Source organism: Falco cherrug, chromosome 10 (genome assembly GCF_023634085.1).
Source record: "Falco cherrug isolate bFalChe1 chromosome 10, bFalChe1.pri, whole genome shotgun sequence".
Taxonomy (NCBI): domain Eukaryota; kingdom Metazoa; phylum Chordata; class Aves; order Falconiformes; family Falconidae; genus Falco; species Falco cherrug.
This window is the reverse complement of record NC_073706.1, coordinates 14,329,702-14,348,560: the sequence shown is the minus strand read 5'-3', so window position 1 is coordinate 14,348,560 and position 18,859 is coordinate 14,329,702. Positions and strand designations below refer to the sequence as shown.

Here is an 18,859-nt window from a genome sequence, read left to right as displayed (position 1 = left end):
TCTGGAGGACCCACATGCTGTCTTGTAAATACCAAAGGAAGCAAACGGATGGTAAGAACAGTTGCGTCTCTCACTCATACCCGTGAAGGACAGAAGTTCAAGTGATCTACATCCTGATGCCACTCTAACAACTTAGGACACCACCACACATGCACATCCCCTCCCCCCAGTAGAGCATTATACTATAATCAGATACTCAGACCTCTAAGATAAACAAAAGAAATTTTATTCCATTAAAAAGTTAAATTTCAAAAACTTTTTTTTTCCCTGCAGTTAACAAGCTATAGTTATAGTTATAGAAACTTTCCTCTTTTTGACTACATGACTGAATGTTCCATTTATAAATAAGAATCACCAGTTTAGCTAGCAAACGAATGTCCTGAAAAGGTAAGTTTCCATAGTTACCTTCTAGTAGGATAGTACCCAACAGGTAGGGAAGAGGGTCTATAAGAAGCTTCCATGAGATCATCTAGCAACCCTATCAAAGAGCCTTTCACCTTTTATCTAGGTAGGTCAACTGAGAGTAAAGAGGTTGGTTGGAGAGTCTACTACAGGCCAGGTTTTTCACTTAGTTATGCAGATTTAAGTACTACCAAAATGTTTCATCAATTATTGAAAATTCAACAAGGGGGGGGAAAAAGACAGCAAAGAGCTCAGAATAAAAAGCTACATTCTCCCTTCCCCACAATACATCACTGCCATGTATTCTAGTCTCAACAGTATGCATTTTGTATAAAAACACTCCCATTTTGACTCAGACTTACTGAAGGAAGCCATCAACCCTAGCAGAATAATCTCTAAACAACTGCTAAATGAGTGAAAGAGAACCAGGGACAGTCTACTGAAAACAGCCTTTGATTTCAACACAGAGCCAGGGTTCATTTGAGAATGCAAGGACTTGGAGAAGGAGAACCTCTGTCCTTTTTGGAGGACAAAAGAAACCAGCAGAGTTTTTCCTGGAGCAGTCCTACAGCAAGATCAGCAAGAGTACAGCAAACTAGCAACTCTTACTAGAGACACTGTGTATGAGGCACATTTAGTAAGTTTTTTTTACACTTACACCAAACTACCCTGCAAGTAAGATTGCTCCAACATCAATTGAACTATTTACTTATTTTCTTCCTCTGCTGTATTATGAACTAGTTGTATAGACTTATCCTTCCCCTTAGGCGCATCATCGTTCAGGACATGAAAGTCCTCACACTTCCTTGGATGACTGCTCTGCAGATCGGACACAATCTCAAATTGAGGGCACATTCTCCACAAGCTATCAGGTGGCCACAAGGAACAAACACAACAGACACATCTCTGTCCATGCACACTTTGCACATCCTTTCCTCTTGCAGGCGTCGGAGCTGTTCTTCCGTGCTCATCCGAGACTCATCTTTGCCAAAAAAGAAAAAAGCCCAAACTGTTAGTATCGTAACAGCTCCAGCATGCTGGTCCTGTCATCTTGGGAAGTCACACTAACTTGCTCATCATTTTGTTCACAGACTGACTGAGAAGATGGCAAAAGTACCTCTCAGGCAAATTTCATTTAAGCTGTAAGACTATATCTATTATAGCCTCTAGCACAAGATTTGGCATATCTACACATGCTAGACTCAGCAGGGACAGAGATCAACATCTTTTTACTGTAATATGTAAATTGTCCCAATAAACTGAATTTTTGTATAACAGTCTGCTTTACAGTGGAACTCTAAATCCTGAATAAGGGTCTCTATTCAGTTACCATTCAAGCTAGCAAACATTCCCCTTCAGGATTAAAAATAAATATGAATGAATACAGTGACTACTGATACTATTACCACAAAAATTATCCCAGTTATGTCTAGGCTCAATTTCACCACCGTCAGCCCAGTGCACCTGATTCCTTCTGTTGCACAGATTGCATTTCTTCTCTTGAACTCGATGTTTCAGCCTCTCTCTGAACAGCATCTGTATAACCAGGAAAAAAGATGGCATTAAACGCTACCCCTTTCACCCCTCTTCAGACAACGCTGTTTAAAAAGGATGAAGTATCCTGGATTTCAGTAGCCTTAGGTTAAACACCTCTTTACTCCACTGTTAGCTCCATACGCTCAACCTGATGAAGCTGATGTGCTGTGGTGCTTCAGTTCCTATATGTTAACCTCCCTACTAAGGCATACACATCACATTGTCTGTTCAAAGCTGGTTTATCTAACAGACAGCAGGAGCCATCAGCTGCTCATTCCTGCTCCTGTGCTACTGTTTATTCACGCTTTCAGTTTTGTGGAATTCTGTTTTGCCTTAAAGAAATGGCCTTAAAGCAATATGGAGACAGGAGCTTTGGAAAGCAGGCTTGCTACCAGAGGAAAGCCTGTGTGGAACTGCATCTTCAAATAAACTTCACTTGGTAAACTGACTCCACAAAACAGATAACAGAGGATAGACATAGATAAGTTAAGGAGAACATATATTATCCAAACAAACAAGTAGTATGGCTATTTCTGATCAAATTGTTGATTCAGTTTTAAATGGGCTTGAGTACTTATCCATCCCAGAAGCCTGCCTCTGGTCTGCATCAGATGTGACTTCATGCCCAAGCCTCCACATGTGCAGCTGTCTGCTACTGCAGGTCTAAGGGCAGCAGAAAACATTGAGATATCTACACCATAGCCTACTGGAGGCAGATATAGTTAAGGATACCCTAATAATCACTGTTTCTTCAGATTTCTTTAAAGCAGAACCTTATTCTTCAGCCTTGAAGGCAGGTAGATTTTAGGACATTACTACTCTTAATTCCAGCCTAGGAAGAGAGAAGGCATACCCACAAGACACAACAGTGCTCAAGATGACATGAGTAAGAGGCTAAACACCCACCAAGAACGTGGCTGAGTGAGTCAGGCATACCTCTGCACTGTTGCTCTCTTGCCGGTCTGGCTGAAGCAGATCAGAAATCAATTCAGACTCAGAAAGGTAGAAAGTCCCAGTCATGATATATTTATTTTCTACCAGGTCAGCCACCAAGGCGGCATCAAAGCCCACCTACAGGACATCCTGCACTATGGTAAACTGATCCAGAGAAGGAAAAGCATACAACTTCCAGTTCCTCAGAGGATCTGTAAAGTAGCGAGCAGATACTTTACCAAAAAAGGCAGAAAACTGTGAAAAAAGTATGCCACTCCCTAAAGCTGTTATATATAAAATGGCATTAATATATTCTGGAACATTCCTCAAGCTATCTATAAAACTAGATCAACATCCAGAATTACAGTTTTACTTCCAATCATAATTCACAAGAAAGTCATCAAAGGCAGTTTCATGAGAGCCAAAAAAAACTAATTTTGGATGATTTATTCTACTGTATCAGTGAACAAAGTCTTCCATGTTTGGCCCCAGTCCAGAATCCTTATCTTCATTTTCACATCCCAGAACAGAAGTTTCAAAACTGCTTTCATGAAGATCAAGTGGAACATCCCAATTGAAGTCTCTCCTACCTCATAATCCAGCTCAACCATTCATCAGTAAAGACTGAAGTGGGAAATTTGTCTAGCAGTCCATTCAAAGGCTTAAGTCTTTAAGCTCATCCTATCAGACAGGCTTTTCAAAAAAAATCAGTTTTCCACAGTTATGGGAGCCAAATTTCACCTACTTAAACTTCCAGGAGCAACTGATGAATAGGAATAATCCCTACGATCAGCCACTTTCATGAATGACTAGACCGTCTAGCTGTTCTTTGGTGTCCCATCAAGTATGTTTAAAATACTGCAGTGTGAATCACTCTGCAGACAGACAACATCAAAAGCATGAACAAGTCAAAGTTAGGCAAGCACCCAAAAGCCAAATGATTATTCAGACTAGCCAGATGTCTCTGTTCTTAGACTAAGAGATCTCACAAAAGCAAGCCATTTTGCTTCTTGTGCTAGAGACCAATTCCTGAAAGTAAAGTGAAACAGCTTCTAGAATATCAAAACAAATCACAAACACCATGTCTACATGTAGCTGGGGTGGGGATAGAAGTAGTAAGACTACACCACTTTCAGCAGAAGACAAAACACCATGTCATTATAGAACTGACCTTGGGAAGCAATGGAATCTTGTTCAGTCTCATCCCAGGAATCTCTCTGAAAACATCAGAAGATAATCACAAAAGAGAAGCATGTGTTCAAAACTTCTCCTATCTACCAAGCCTCCATCAACTATATACAAAATATTCATGACTCACTGGTGACAGGGTGCTAGAAGAGGACTCCTGAACACTGCTAACAAATTCTCTCCCCCTTGACCGCAGTAAAAATTCACACCTATAAGCAGAAAAATTTAAATACATTAGTACAGGATTACTCAAGTGAAAGTAGCAATAGTAGTTTGAATTTAGAAGCAAATGGTACTATTGGATTATGAGCAAACTGCTATACTCATTAAAGATGGAGTATCATGTTCTTCCCCCCGCCTTTCCGTGAGGGGCAATGATAAGAGGCTCATGACCCACCCATGCATGCACCCCCCCGCCTTCATTCAGTCTTTGTGTTTGGCCCAAGGTGAGCTCAGTTGCAGCGTCCTTTGGAACAGACCACGGAAAAGGTGGTAATAGAACATTTCGCAGAAGACCAGAAGAACTGTTAAAGAAAAACGGCATTTACATCTTTTTGTACCTCAGAGTAGTAGAAACCAAAATTGTTCTTTGACATCAAAGAAAGCAAACTTAATTGAACTTTTAGATGCTGTCAAGGTCAAATTAGAAAATCTCAGGTCTGAAATGTGCCATTCTTCCTGATCGTGAACATTTGATTTTGCTTTTGAAGTGAGATGGTCTAAATATTTAGGCTTTGTCACTTCTATTCATACAGTTCTTTAAAAAAAAAATAGTTACAGCTTAGACAACCATCATCCAGCAGGTTTCATCGTTAACACAGAACACTCCAGTGATAATCAGTCTTTGGAATAAAAGATGTGGCAGTGCCTGAGAAGATGCCTAAAGGAACTGAAGCCAACTGTCCTAGAGTCAGCAAACTACTGTAAGGCATAACATATGCACAGAGACACTAGATAGACACCATTACTTTTTGGAGAGGGTGGAAAAGGACAAACAGGAGAGGAGATGCAAGGCAGTTGAAGCTATGATAATTAGGTTTTCAGGCCAATCTTCAGTTCTTCCACATGAGAGAAGAGAGTAGGAGGCATGCACTTTTGGAAGACAGTACAGATTAAGTGCCCAACCTAGAAACAAGTTTTCTATCTTGACCCTCTACTAGGACTTGAAGATGGTCCCTTGCTATGCAACTTCGACCTTGAGGATTCAGAACCCTTCCCTTGAAATTTCAGGGATTTCCAGAGGGTTACAGACTACTGCAACAGTTTAAAATGATTGAACATACTCAATTAGTTTTTCACCTGTTCTAGCTAGGTAGAAAAATCTAGAATTAAGCTAGAACACAGACTGGAAGCAGCACTTATTACCAGCGCACCTGTGATTCACTTGTCTCTCAATCAGGAGTACTCCTATCTTACAAAAGAAGAAAGCAGTGTGGAATGCATGGCATATCTTTTGGTCGTGCTATGGGGGACATTTGTCCACCAAGACTGACTTACCCTGGATACCATTTGGCATGTTCCCTCCAAGGATCATCTCCAAACGACCAGTTCCTCACACTTCCATCACAGTAAAAACACCTCACCGTATCACCATGTCCTAAGAAAAGACATCAAGAGATTATTTGTCATGGGAGACACCACGTGCTATACTAGCCCCAGATGGGAATGTGGGGAAGAGATTCAGCACAAAACAGGCCACCAGGCAGAACAGATGAGCACATGACAATTTACCAACACTGTGCAAGTTGTATAGGGGCAGGAAATCCAATGACAGTTTGCACTCCCAGAGCTGAAGCTGGTTGAGATGGTTCCAGAATGGGTCACAAGCTAACAGGCAGCATGCACGTGAGCACCATGACTCCCATGTATGCACATACCTATCCAATCCCCTCTTGCCCGCATTTAGAACACAGCTGTAATTATACCTGTAAACACACTTTGCTTCCTAACCACAGTCTGCCATAACCAGCAGCAGGCACAGTCAGACAATGTACACAGCTTCCATCTCATCGCTATAACAATTTCCCACACCATGGTCCCAGGCTACCCATCCTACTGCTGTGCTCCTCTTCACAGAAATCACACAGGAAGAGAATGAAAGCCAAGCACAGTTAAGAACTGCCTACAAATGCCCTGGCCTAAGGGCAATGAAACAATGTCAATAAAGTCTGCCAGTGAGTGTGGGTCACAGACATGATCTTCCAACCACTCATGTTCGAGCACTGTTTGGCTCAACTCAAGTGCTTGGTTCCAGAGTTCTCCTACTAAGTGACCGCAGGGGAGAGCCACATCAGACTGCTGCTGCCTAATGAGTCCCCAGAGTAAGTCTCTGTGCTGGGCTCTCAAACAGCAGCTCTGTGAGTGATAAATCAAGTCCAACACGAAGCACACAGGTTTTTAGCTGCAGACACTGCTTTATAGTTTATTCAGCGTTCCTGGCCATGCTGGTCTTTTATGTGCCTTAAAAATTAACACAAAAGCAGCAAATAAGCTAATATGCCTGTAACACTGTTCCATTTAGGTACACATGCTGTTTAGCCCCTGCTACTGTGCTCCAAATAGACAGGTACAGATTCTCAGTATTAACTGGGTTTATAGCAAGTGTGAGGTTATGCAGTTTGCATGAAAGTCTTGCAGTATTGATACTAGGCAAACTAACTAGTCACTTCCTCTAACTAAAGCTAAAAAGAACAGGTCAGTTATTTAGACAGACTTTCCCACATCCATGTCATTCACCATGTTGCATTTCAGATTTTTCCAGCTATCACAACATTTAAGGCTGGTTTTTCCCCCCCATTCCCATCTTTACCAATAGATAGTACTTTAGTGGATAAAGGGGCAATTCAATTTTGCTTCAACAATGAGAGCGTGAAGCATTCAGGACATGCAGGTTTGTTACTGCTGAGGGATCTTTAGTTTATGGACCCCACCTGCCACTTCCACGTCAGTTTATGTGCAATACAAAACAAATAGATTCCTTCACTTAGAAGTCACACTTGTAACACAGAAATATCACTACATTAGCTTTCAAAAACAGAAGGATCCCCCCAATATTTAATTACAGTACAGTTAATGCTTGACTGTAAGTATTTCCTCTGACTGGACAATCCAGAGAGGAGAGGAGTACTTCTTCAAACCTGTTATCTAACCAGCAAAGCCTTATCAAGGGGAAACAATGATGTTATATTGCTTTTCACATGCGCACGATAACAAGAAATATTGCCTATTTTCCTCAAAAGAAAAAAAAAAGTAACAAAAAGAAAAAAAGCAATCTTATTTCTGTATTACAAGTCCAAGGTTCTTACAGCAAGAGCCAAATGGACTGGCTATCTACAGGTTTCACTCAGATTTGGTTTTTTTGAGAAGAGAAGGCTTCAGTGCCAGACAGAGCTTATACAAAACGTGACAAGTAAGTGCCATAAGTCCTTTTAGAACTGCAAGTAATAAATAGGCTCAATGGATCTTAAAGCACACACTTTTCTGCCAGTAAAACATCTGTTTAAAACATGTCACTTCTTCCACTCATGCTGGTAAGGGAATTGCTTTACTAGTAGACCCTGTGGTACCCAAACAGGAGTTAACACAGAAGTAAATTCTACACAAGTAGCAAGTGAAACAGCACAGGCTGAAGGAAGAATATGTTTTCTAACTACACTACAAATACTTGCAAGTATTTGTACAAGCAATAAAATATAGTGACACCTTCAAAAGTTAGTTTGAATAGGGGTTAAAAACATTTTCCCAGACTACCCACCTGTGTAAAAGAATCCTGCTCTAGCCAGTTGCTCTGGACGCATGTCAGTATATTGTGGCCAGTTCCGAAATGTAGATAGCCTCATCTCCTCTGTTACCATCTCTGGGTATTCTGGATCATCAGGCAGGGCTGTCTCCTCACTGTCTATCCCCTGCAAAAGACTGAGGAACTGCCCATCCACAGTGTCAAAGACTTCCTGAAGAGGAAGCATCTCTTGGTTCCCAACATCCTCACCACAAATGAATTTACAGGAAGGGAAGTACTTCAGGTGCTCTGTTACTGGGCAATCACCAGGTCTCCAGTCCCTCAGGACACCACCACAGCAGAAACACTGTACTTCATCTCTTGGACCCACAAAGAAAAAGCCAGCCTTGACCAAATCTCGGGCAGATACAGGTGAAGTGCCTGGCCACTGCCAAAAAGTCCTCAGTCTTCTTGCTTCACTCCTCATGTTGTATTCAAACAGCTGGTAGCAAGCAGCCCTGAGCTCAACCTCCTCTGCTGGTGTCATGTCCCCCATGTTCTTGTTCTGCAAGAGAGGATGAGATAACCCAGAGCAGTCAGCTGGATTCCTGGTGTCAGGCAGCACTCACCCTGTATTATTTGTTCTTCATCCCCACGCATATTCCAGAAAGCTCCTGGTCTTGACAAAGCTGAGCTTGTTTAGCAGCCCAAACAGAGATCTGGTGCTTCTGTACTTTGCTGTTGAACTTTTGCTGAGCCCTCACTCGTGTCTGAAGGGAAGAGACTAGCACTTTCCGAGCCCCTCTGCCAATTCACAGGAGAGATGCTTGCAGGAACAGACAGTGGAGGGGGAGGGCAAAACCTGTGCTGCCTCCCTAGCTGAACCAATCCAGCTTTTGGCATCTGATCTGTGACAAATCCCCAGCCGTTTTGCTCAGCCTTTAAATTAGCATCAAAAAGACTCTGCTCTTTCTCTTCCTAAAAAGAGATTTAAGAAGGCATGCCATAACAAAGCAAAGAACAGCCACACCCGAAGTGTCTCAATGCTTAGTTTACAGCCAAACACTACACAGTATCAGTATTTTTTTTATAACCTTATTACGCTAATTAAACAGCAAATATATAGAAATCTCTCTATAAAAGAGAATTCCCCAGGACGCAGTCTGAAATAATTACCAGAAGTAAGTCTGGTTTCTAAAAGGAGGTTTTCTTAAAACAAAAGACATTTTCTGCCTATGCTAGTTCTGTGCAAGAGGACAACTGAAATTCAAGTACCACCTGATTACCCAAGCCCTCACCCTACTTACAGTAATAGCCCCTCCCTGCACAAGTAAGCTGAACTGCAACTCAGCTCCTGCTTCTCGTACTTTCTACGTGGCTGGCAAATACACTTTCAAAAGGTCATACAATTACACAACTTAGAATCAGGATCAACTTAATGAATCAGTTAACTTTAGAGTCAAGTCACTACCAATGTGACTAAGTGGCAGGTGCAATCAAATCCATTTTTCTGATTAAGTGCCCTGAAAATCCCTTCACCACCTAACTCAATAGGTCAACTAATCCCAAAGAATTGCTAACTATCTACTGGTGAACAGAGCTAAGCATTGTAAATACACATACCCAAAACATCACACAGACAATTACATTAGGAAAAAAATAAGTGTGGACACACACCTAAAAGATAAGGTGTTTCAAAGCTGGTACACCACACTACTAAGACAACTACTGCAGTGCACTCTTTTGAGCAGACACGCTGTAAAATTCAATCAGGCAGTGACCACCCATATAGCAGCTACTATGCAGTAAACACAGAGGCTGTTAAGAGGCACTTGGGCCAGTAGCATCTCTGAAGTACCGTTCCTCCTAGTTAAGTGCTGCAGAACACTTGGGGGGAAAAACTTACAAGGCATTTTAGTTGTGAGGCCTGTAGCCAGAGTTAACAAATCCATCCTTCATGGGTGGTATACATTTAGTGAGTTTAAAAAGCAAACACAAGCTCACTCAGCCACATGCCTCTCAGTAAAAGGTAGCAAGGAAGAGAAAGTTCATTAGCAACCGGAATTTTCTTCTGTAATTGTAATCACAGAAACAGAATCGTAAGAAAACACAGCTTTAAAAGTTTGTTTTAGAAACTATGCTCTATTTAACACAATGAGGTAGGTACTCAAGAACTATGTCACTAGTACAAAGAAAAACCTATCCAGAAAGCAAAAATCCCATTATTGATGCACAGCAGGATTCACAAGCTAAGCAAACTTACGAGCATGCAGTATTTTAGCCTGCACAGCAGATTTTACTATCAGTACACAGAGAAGCAACACAGACTTGTTCATCAGGCATAGCTCCACAATATCAGCATAGCTCTCACCCCAGCCCTACCAAAACAAAAGCTATTATTCGTAACACTGCTTTCTACCTAGAGGGTGAGTTATCTTAGCCTACTTCCACTTCGGAAGTGTGCACCAGAGCACACTTCACAGCAAGACATAAAGAAAGAAAATTAGTTTTTCCACCCAGAAGTTCAACAGCTGGATTAAGCTTTTTTAAAATAAGAAATACAACATAGTAAACCTAATATATCTTTGGTTTATGAAGAAGCCCATTATGGTTTACCTACATTAGAGATATTTACGTGCTCTGTAGGAGACCTATTAGCTTGGCTAACAAGGTTCTCCAAACCAAGTTAATATTTTAAATAGTTACAACTCCACTAAAACCCAATATTCTTCCACAATCCACTACTTACACCTACAGGGTAACATGCTTCCAAAACATCATCACAGCTAATATCAACAACTCCCTATCATTAGCACAATAAAAACTAAAAGAAAAAAATAATTACCTGTAGTATACTAAAAAAAACTCAAAACACTTTTAAGAAATAAAACTCCCAACCCCAAAAGTTTCAAACTACCCTCTTCTCTTCTAAGCAATGCAGAAGTCTTTCTAAAAGAGGCAAAAACCCTTCCAAGGTGTAAGTGGTCCCACCTGACACAGGCCTTTTCCAATGCCTCATTATCCCCACCTGGTTGGTTTACGTGCTGAAACTCTCTATTGGCTAATCAATCCAAACTTCACCTTTTCAAGGGGGAGTAACCAAGGAAAGATACAAGGTTAAGCTCAAACTTTTTCCAAAAAAACTGGGATAGCAGCTCTCTATGAAAAGTATGACAGCTGTCTTAGCCCTGGCAATCATGTGCAGCTCTGTCTTTTTCAACTTGCTCTCATGCATGTGTTTTGCACACTACAATTTTTAAGAAAATGTACTTTAAAACGAACAGATAAAAGGCAACAAGAGTTTACCTACCCAAGACAGCTTGAATAGATTGCAATGCCTTTAGTTTCAGAATAAATGCTCTTTTGCTACCATTGCATCTTCACAACTTGAAATCTTTCTATTCTCTTGCCCTCCTGCGGTCATGATTCAGAAAGAAGGATTTTAAGGCTAGTTTTGAAAATCACTTGAAAATAATGTTTTCCTCTACCACTTCTCAGCCTGAGAAGATGCATGCAGTTTATTCTAAACTATGTGCTTGGCAAAACATAAGCTCTCCATGTTAACATAAAAACACAGTGTTTTATCTTCATAAAAAATGATAAATTAGGATTTTTCTTTTAAGTAAAAAGATCCCAAGTCCTTTTCTTCAAGGTCAGCCTACACAAACATTTTAATTAAAAAGAACACTGTTGAAACTTCTTTATTTTTAATTAAATGTGTTAACGAAAATTGCTGAGCAGTAGAGGGCAGTGCTTATATACAAAATTTAAGACTCTCCTAACAAGCAAATGTGGTTTTGGTCCCTGTCCCCCATGAACTTATATGTAATTGCACATTATTTTTTCCTCCACAGATCCTGTTCTTTATGAGTCCATACTGATTTTTGAAGAATGCATCCTAAAAATAAAAGATATAGAGTCAACAAAATCCCTCTTACAGAGACTGTTCGGGGACTCTGCTGATGGGTTGTAGCAAATCACCTGTTAATAAATCAGAATGATTGACAGTTCTGATCTTATGAAGCTCTCGACAGTCAATGACCTCATCTTGTACTGCTTATAACCACTTTGCTTCTCAAATCTGATCTCGGGAGGTGTCAGGCACATGGTAGGCTCCTTGATTTGCCACCCTCACAGCCATGCCTCGGCCTCCCCAGCAATCTGCAAGCAGCTCTCAAGGATGCTTTCATGCAATGCTTAAAAATCTACTGATGGCACAGGGTAGCGCTAATGCACCATAGTGCTGTGGTAAAGTTGTACCAAATTGCCAAGCCTGTACAACGCCACTTGTTCTAGGGGAGGCCCCAGGGTGATGGTTGAAGAGGGAAAAGCTTCTAAATTAATTAACAACATCTGGCTGATTCTAGCAGTGATTATTGGGAGATGGGGGTTGCTTACATAACATTATTTCATCACAAAAACTTCAAGACAGGTTTAAGGTTGGTTTTCTGTGGGGATATACTCATGATTTTGAGGTGAACATTTCACCAACAAAGGAAAGCTCAGAAGGACTAGTGAGATAACTGTAGCAGAAGAAGATAAAGTGACACCAAGTCTGGTGCTGAAAGCAAATAAAAATAAGTTACCATGAATAAATGGATGGGGTTTTGGTTCAGCACATCAAAATTTGGAAAGCAAATAACATATTCAATAATGTGTTCTATGCAACTAATATTGATTTTTTTAGCAATTCATATACATTCTTAGTTCCTTTTCAGAGTTAAGATGTTCTACTGAACTTTTGAGTGCTTCTTAAAACAGAGTGTAATAAGCTAATGACAAACAAATGTGGGAATTGGTAAGCATCAGCCAGGAGTCCAGGATAGATAAGTGATAGTGACCAACAGCACCATCACTGTACTCCTGTATAAGAAATATAGTAACTTCTATATTGCTGGGCTTATTCCAAGCATAGCTGGAAACCAATCCTAGACAGTGATTTGAAACACTAAGAAGAAAGGAAAGTAAGCATAATTAATAAAAAATACGTTTGCTAATATCAGCCTGATTTGAAAAGAAAGCAGCCAACAAATATAAGGGCGAAAGTACAGCTGGAAGCGTGATAAAGAGCTTGAAAGGGCTGAAGTGGCTGGAGCCCCTGGAAAAACCTTAGCATCTCTGACCTCGAGGTTCTACACAGCTATAAGGGAAGGAAGCTGTTCTGTGTGCTTTAGCTCAAGGAAGACTGTTCTGCTTTCATCAATACATTAAGAGTTAATAACAAATTCCTGAGGAAGTAGGGTTTTGTAACGCTGGGGGCGGGGGGAAGTATCCGTTGGCATTACTGAAGAAGCAGAGGCTGGAACACCAACAGAGATGCCATAGCTTGCCACTGCAACTCATGGGTAACGGGCTGGGTATCAAGGAAAATTATGGCATAATTCTGATTCCCACTTGCTCAGAACCACCATTAACCATTATGAAGACAAGGATTCATTATGCAGAACAAAACATTGAGCCCTTGTGATATAACTGCTTTCCAGCCTGAAGCAGAGTAAATAAAAGCAATAAATTTGTAGCCATAGATGTAGGTGACTGCTTCTGTTTCTCCATTTAGGGCCTTGACTTTCCTCTTCTGGCTGCCTCTTCCTTGCCTGTTGTCCTTCATCTTCCTTCACGCTGAATGGCCAGCTGGTCTCATCCTGCAGCAAAACACCTGCACTCTGCTCTCTCCCAAGAGCTGCTGGCACTGTTTCCTGCAACAGTAAAACCTGTGAGGGCGCCTGTCTGTTCAGCTGCCTTCCAGCGCAGCACTGAGGGACCACAGCACATCACTTGCTGTCTGCTGACACAAAACTTCACAGCATCCATAAAACAAATCCATCGTGGACAGGCAGTGTGATCCAACCCAGTGAATAATGGCAGGGCACACTGAAAAGTGACCGGTCACACCAGAAACACGAAGTCATTCCCTTAGAGCAAGCTCAGAAGCCTCACTTTGCTTTTTCATCCAGATGAAGGTTCTTTCCTTTACTATAATGAGTACTGCTATTCATCTGAAGGGGTCTTCTCTCCTGATCAATGTTTTCATGACTGCACTTTCCTCAGTGGATTTTTCAATAATAACAAAGAAAAAATTTAACACATTAAGAATGATAAATGATTCATTGCTCCAAACACTAACAATCATTAATTCAGGAAGCCTGAAAAATGTTGCTCTCAGGTAAATATACATACTATAAATATATACTGCCAAAATTAATGTGCAGGTGAGTAACAGATACATGTTTTGTGATTTCCTAAGCATTCAAACCTTTCAGTCTCCTCCCCTAATTTTTCTTCTGGCCTCCACTACCATAGCATTTGATTGTTTCAAAACTTTGTATATTGTAATAGTTAGGAATAGCTAAATGTAGCTTGCAACGTGATTCATGGAAGTGCTTAAAATCAAATACTATTAATATACCAGCCCACAGGAACAGAACACAGTACATATCAAAAGAAAAATCTGCAAAGGACAGCAGATACTCAAAAAATCACTAGAGGAACCGACCTCAAAATCCTACGGTAATTTGAAAGAAAAGCAAACTAACATGCTAGTTCCTTGGAACATAGAAAATTAGTTTTTCAGCCATGAGCCACTACTGTGTTTTATGTTGTTTCATAACTTCATGATTTCAGTGTTCAACCTATTATAAAAATATTTCTGCTACAGAAGATAGAATGAGTAGAAAACTGTTCAATGATTTTTCAAGAGGTAACTGTAGAAAACCATTTCTTTTTTAATTTTCAAAATGGCTTTCGGAGCTGAAAAAATTGAATTTTCACTTTCACTTTTTGTCACTTTTTGTTTGATTTTCTACCCCTTCTTGCCTTTGCCAGTGAACACAAAACATCATGGGGAAAAAAAGAACAAAATCAAACCCCACCCATTATTTGGGGGGTTTTGTTTCCCACAATATTCTGAATACTTAAAAAAACTCTGTAAAAATTCAATGCTGCCCCAAGTTGAACGAACTATTTTCAGCAGATCAATCTGATATGCAAAGAGCAAGCAGAGTGCTCAGAGGGCTGAGCAGCAGCACAGGGACAGAAGACAGGAGTTACAGTTTCAGGAGAGAACTGTATGGCTAAGTACAATTCCAACAGTGAGCATGGAAAACACAAATGATACTCCCTTTCTTCCTCCCTTTCTGAGTAGCACCTGGCTGGCTGCCCCAAAGATCAGTTGTGCTTTTCTTTCCTCTGCTCCTGCCTCTCCCTCCCACTGATTCCAGTCATTGCCCAACTCCTGATTGTGACATGAAGGAGCCTCGCTTGTGCTTATTCCCTCTACCTACTCAAAGCTCAGCAGGAGGTACAAGAACAGAAGACACGTAAACTGGGTGGCATTGCTACTCCAAATTGTTCACAAATAAAACTAACAACTCTTCAGAAGTGATTGCTATCAGTTTGTGACTAATGTATGTTCCACCATTCAGCCATTAATTACCTTTAAAGAAGGATTTGTCAGGCATTGTTATGATTCTAATGGAGTTCATCCTACTTTTTAATTGGTAGAAAATAAGCCATCAAGAAACATGGAACATCTGATTTTCCAATTAAATTCTGCTGTAGTTTGGAACATGTTTTTTATTGCAGAGGGATGTGCCTAGCTGCCTGAATACTGCTTGGATGACAGGCAGAAAGATCTGTTCTTGAGCTATTCACACTAGCAATCATCTGTTTTTCTCCATGCAAATTGACTTGGAATAGGTTTATTTTATCCCTGTATCAATAATCAATATCAAGACTGAAAGATGAGGAAGAAAGACAACAGACCAACCTGAAGGACACTGCAAAAAGCTGAAGTGAAAAACAGGTGTCTGTATTCTAATAAGTAAGCAAAGGCAGACTGACTTTACAATTTAATGGAACCTACGTGATAGCAGCAAGAAAAGTTGCCAATGATGAAGATCAAGAGGGAGACGTGGGAGAGTCCTTGTGATCAGTTATTGCTCAGTTGAGCTTCTTGCTAAAGCTTTTCAATGAAGTTATCTTGCAAAGAACAGCATGTGCAATGATGATGTCAGATGATACCCGTTCACAGGCCACATTCTTTGCATATGATTTCCCTTCTCATGTTTTCACAAACAATGTGTCAGTGATACGAAAAACAGGAGAGGAGAACAGATACTATTTCTCTGTGTCTGCTTTTCTTTTTCACCCTAAAATGATGGAAATTACCATTGGATCCTTGATGTGGTTACATTCCACAGGGGTGCAGGAGGGGGATGATTCCAGCACGGCAATGTCTGAGTTTACCCCCGTGCTCATAGAGAGGGCTGCATAAAATTCCTTTAAAATCTGAATTTAAAAAAGAAGAAAAAAAGTATTCTGTAATTTACACATGAACTCTTCTGAGATTTCAGAGAGCTAGCAAAGGAAGAAAAAGGTACTTGTAACTTTTTTGTATACTAGAAGAACATACCACCATTTTGTTTTCAACAAAGTCAAAATAAAACAAAAACTTGTATTACCCTCAGTGTGACACTCCAAACTGAATACTGCCTCATCTATATGTTCCAATAGAGACTTCTCATATTACTAGTTTTGTTTCTAAAAGATTGTGTACTTTTCAATGGATAGAGAAGATCATTCTCCGAGTTACCAGGAAAAAGCAATAGATCACATTTTCCTAATGCAAAAGAAAAAAAATTAATTCCCACAAACATAGACTTATGCGTACACATGTATGTATGTCTGACATGCTCTTTTTATCTAAAATAACAAGTATAGCCTAATGGCTGTAGTCCCCTGTACCTTAGAATGCTGAAGCAAATACAGTTCTAACATTCTGCCCACATACACTCATGGCTAGGATGATTCATAGTCACATAGTTTCTATATCAAGACTAGTGAACATACACAATCACATGGACTTCAGAGCAGTGCCCATCACCCAAGTATCCACCTTTCCCTTTTCCTTCCAGACAGATGTTCCACTCTCTAGCCATGCTGCTCACTTTTCTCTCAAATTTTTTTTTCGAAGCACTGCTCTTCAGATAGCCTTTCCAGCTCATTCAGTGACTCTCAAGAACACAGACTTACTAAGTTTGTCCATAGCTATATCATGTGGCAAACAGAATTAAGATAAAATAACCCAATCTCTACTTGCTACCTAAGCCAAACAAAGAACCCAAAGCATCTCCCGGTGCTGAAGATTAATGCACTACTCTTTCTTCCTTATCTGTGGATGACTGATCAGAAAAAGGACAAAAGAAAGTGGATTATTCATTTCAGTTATGTTATTAGAACAGTAAATACAAACTCAAACTAACAATTTTCAAACCTGTGAACAGAGAAGACTCTTGTTTCTAAAGGAAAGGATGATTGCATTATTTAGTTATCTTTCATGAGGACTAAAATTTGCCACTTTCACCCTCAAAATTAAGCATGGAGACATTACAAGTAACACTTTGCAACTTCTGGAACTATTGTCTCGTATGGCAGAGTCTTAACTACTTTGGTCAGAGCTCTACTTGTGAATGCAGTAATGAGACTGGATACAAGCACTACATAAATTGGTACTAGGCCCAGTTTGGGCCTCAAGTTATTACCTCAGGCAATAACACAATATATTATATATGTTAAGAGCTTGACTTGGATTCATCTTTCTCTCAAATATGTTCTTATATTGTCCATACCTAGAAACTATAAGTGGTGCATGCTTGTGTCAAGAAACCCACACAAGAGGTATGTTCCAAGTCAAAAGAGACTTATCAAACTCTATCTCTGGAGGTATTTTGATACCTTCAAGAAAAAAAACAACCAGGTTTCTGGCCAATTTAAAGACAACTATTTCCATTCTCCAAACAGATTTCAGACACCTATGTAACATGTTAAAAGATAATCTCAGCAATATATTGTTACGAAAATTATTTGTTACAAACCCTTTTACTGTACCAGTTTCCAAAGAAGTCAAAAGATAGTATATTCTACAAATCTGTTTTAGTTGCTATCATCTGGTACTGGTGTTGTTTAGAAACACTACAATGACATTTTCTTTTGTTGTGGTCTAAGAGGCTCCCAGTCCATCACACTCTCCTTCAGCATTCGGTGAACAATCATTACTATTCTTGTAAGTCTGCAGGACAGTAAAGCCTCTGGCTGTTACCATAATATGAACATTAAGAAAGCAGAACAATGTTGATTTCTGATTCATCACAAAACATTTAAGATTTGGTCACCAGAACTCATATAGATTTGAGGTAGATTGCCACACAAGTTTCTGTATTAGAATCAGTATATATATTATAAAATGGAGGACCCCGGGAAGGGCAAGAACTGCCCTTTTGTTCTGTGCAGCACCTACAAGCTTACTCAAACAATCCTAAGTAGAACGTAAAACCTATGAAGAGGCAGCAACAGTTCTGGCCATTAGATATTCCACCCATTTAGAAAGATAAAAACCCAAAACCAAACAACAAAAAAAGCCAACAACCCACTATGTACAAGAAGCATAAATACAGCCATTAATGAGGTAGAACTCAAATAAAAGGATATTGCCATCATTTAATTTGATTTCTCCTTATGCCATCCCTCCCTGAAAATTACAGGTGTAACTTTGGCACAAAGCAGCACCGAGCGGTTATAACTCAGGTGGGTTATTCAACACTGCTTCATTTCCTTACATCTCCTCAGAAGAGAGCACAGGTAAGTGACAAGTCTCCCTGAAAAACACTAGTTTACTTCTTGGCCCTGCTGAAACCAACCCAAGCTATGCTACAGAGGCCAAGATTTCACCCAGGTTCTGCAAAACAGCAGCTGGGGAAAAAAACAAAGTGAATTAACCTGACAAAAACCCGAGATAACGCCGGGACCAGCAGCAGCCGTCTGTCAGGCTGGATGCAACCCTGTCAGAGGGTCTCAGGCCGGCCCTGCGCGGCCTGCGGGCTGAAGCGAGGGGCGAGCGGGCTCCCCTCAGCGCCACGGGCCACGAGCGAGCCCACCTGGCTAGTCTGGGGGCGAGCCGGCCGGCAGCGGGCCTCGCCACCGCCGGGCGCGGCCGGGAGAGGGATCGGAGGCGGCGGGAAGGCGCCGCTCGCGCAGGCGCAGCAGGTGCCGCCGCGCTCCGCGCGCTGCCTCCCCCTCCCGCCTGCG

General features: G+C 40.7%; 1 protein-coding gene across 3 annotated transcripts; it reads right to left on the bottom strand.

Annotated features, from left to right (window-relative positions):
* Positions 1–205: 205 nt before the first annotated feature.
* Positions 206–18,827, bottom strand: BIRC7 (baculoviral IAP repeat containing 7). Of its 3 annotated transcripts, none has more exons than XM_055722718.1 (7): positions 18,709–18,827; positions 7,814–8,342; positions 5,557–5,656; positions 4,190–4,268; positions 4,043–4,088; positions 1,867–1,938; positions 206–1,384 (listed from the first exon to the last, which is right to left on the bottom strand). In XM_055722718.1, exons 2-7 carry the CDS (start codon positions 8,331–8,333, stop codon positions 1,182–1,184), a joined length of 1,020 nt encoding a protein of 339 aa, XP_055578693.1. In that variant the 5' UTR covers positions 8,334–8,342; positions 18,709–18,827; the 3' UTR covers positions 206–1,181. The 3 variants fall into 3 exon arrangements, with proteins under 3 accessions (XP_055578693.1, XP_027669490.1, XP_027669489.1); XM_027813689.2 differs by having other exon boundaries at positions 18,551–18,799; XM_027813688.2 differs by lacking the exon at positions 18,709–18,827 and adding an exon at positions 15,944–16,081.
* Between the last annotated feature and the right edge of the window lie 32 nt (positions 18,828–18,859).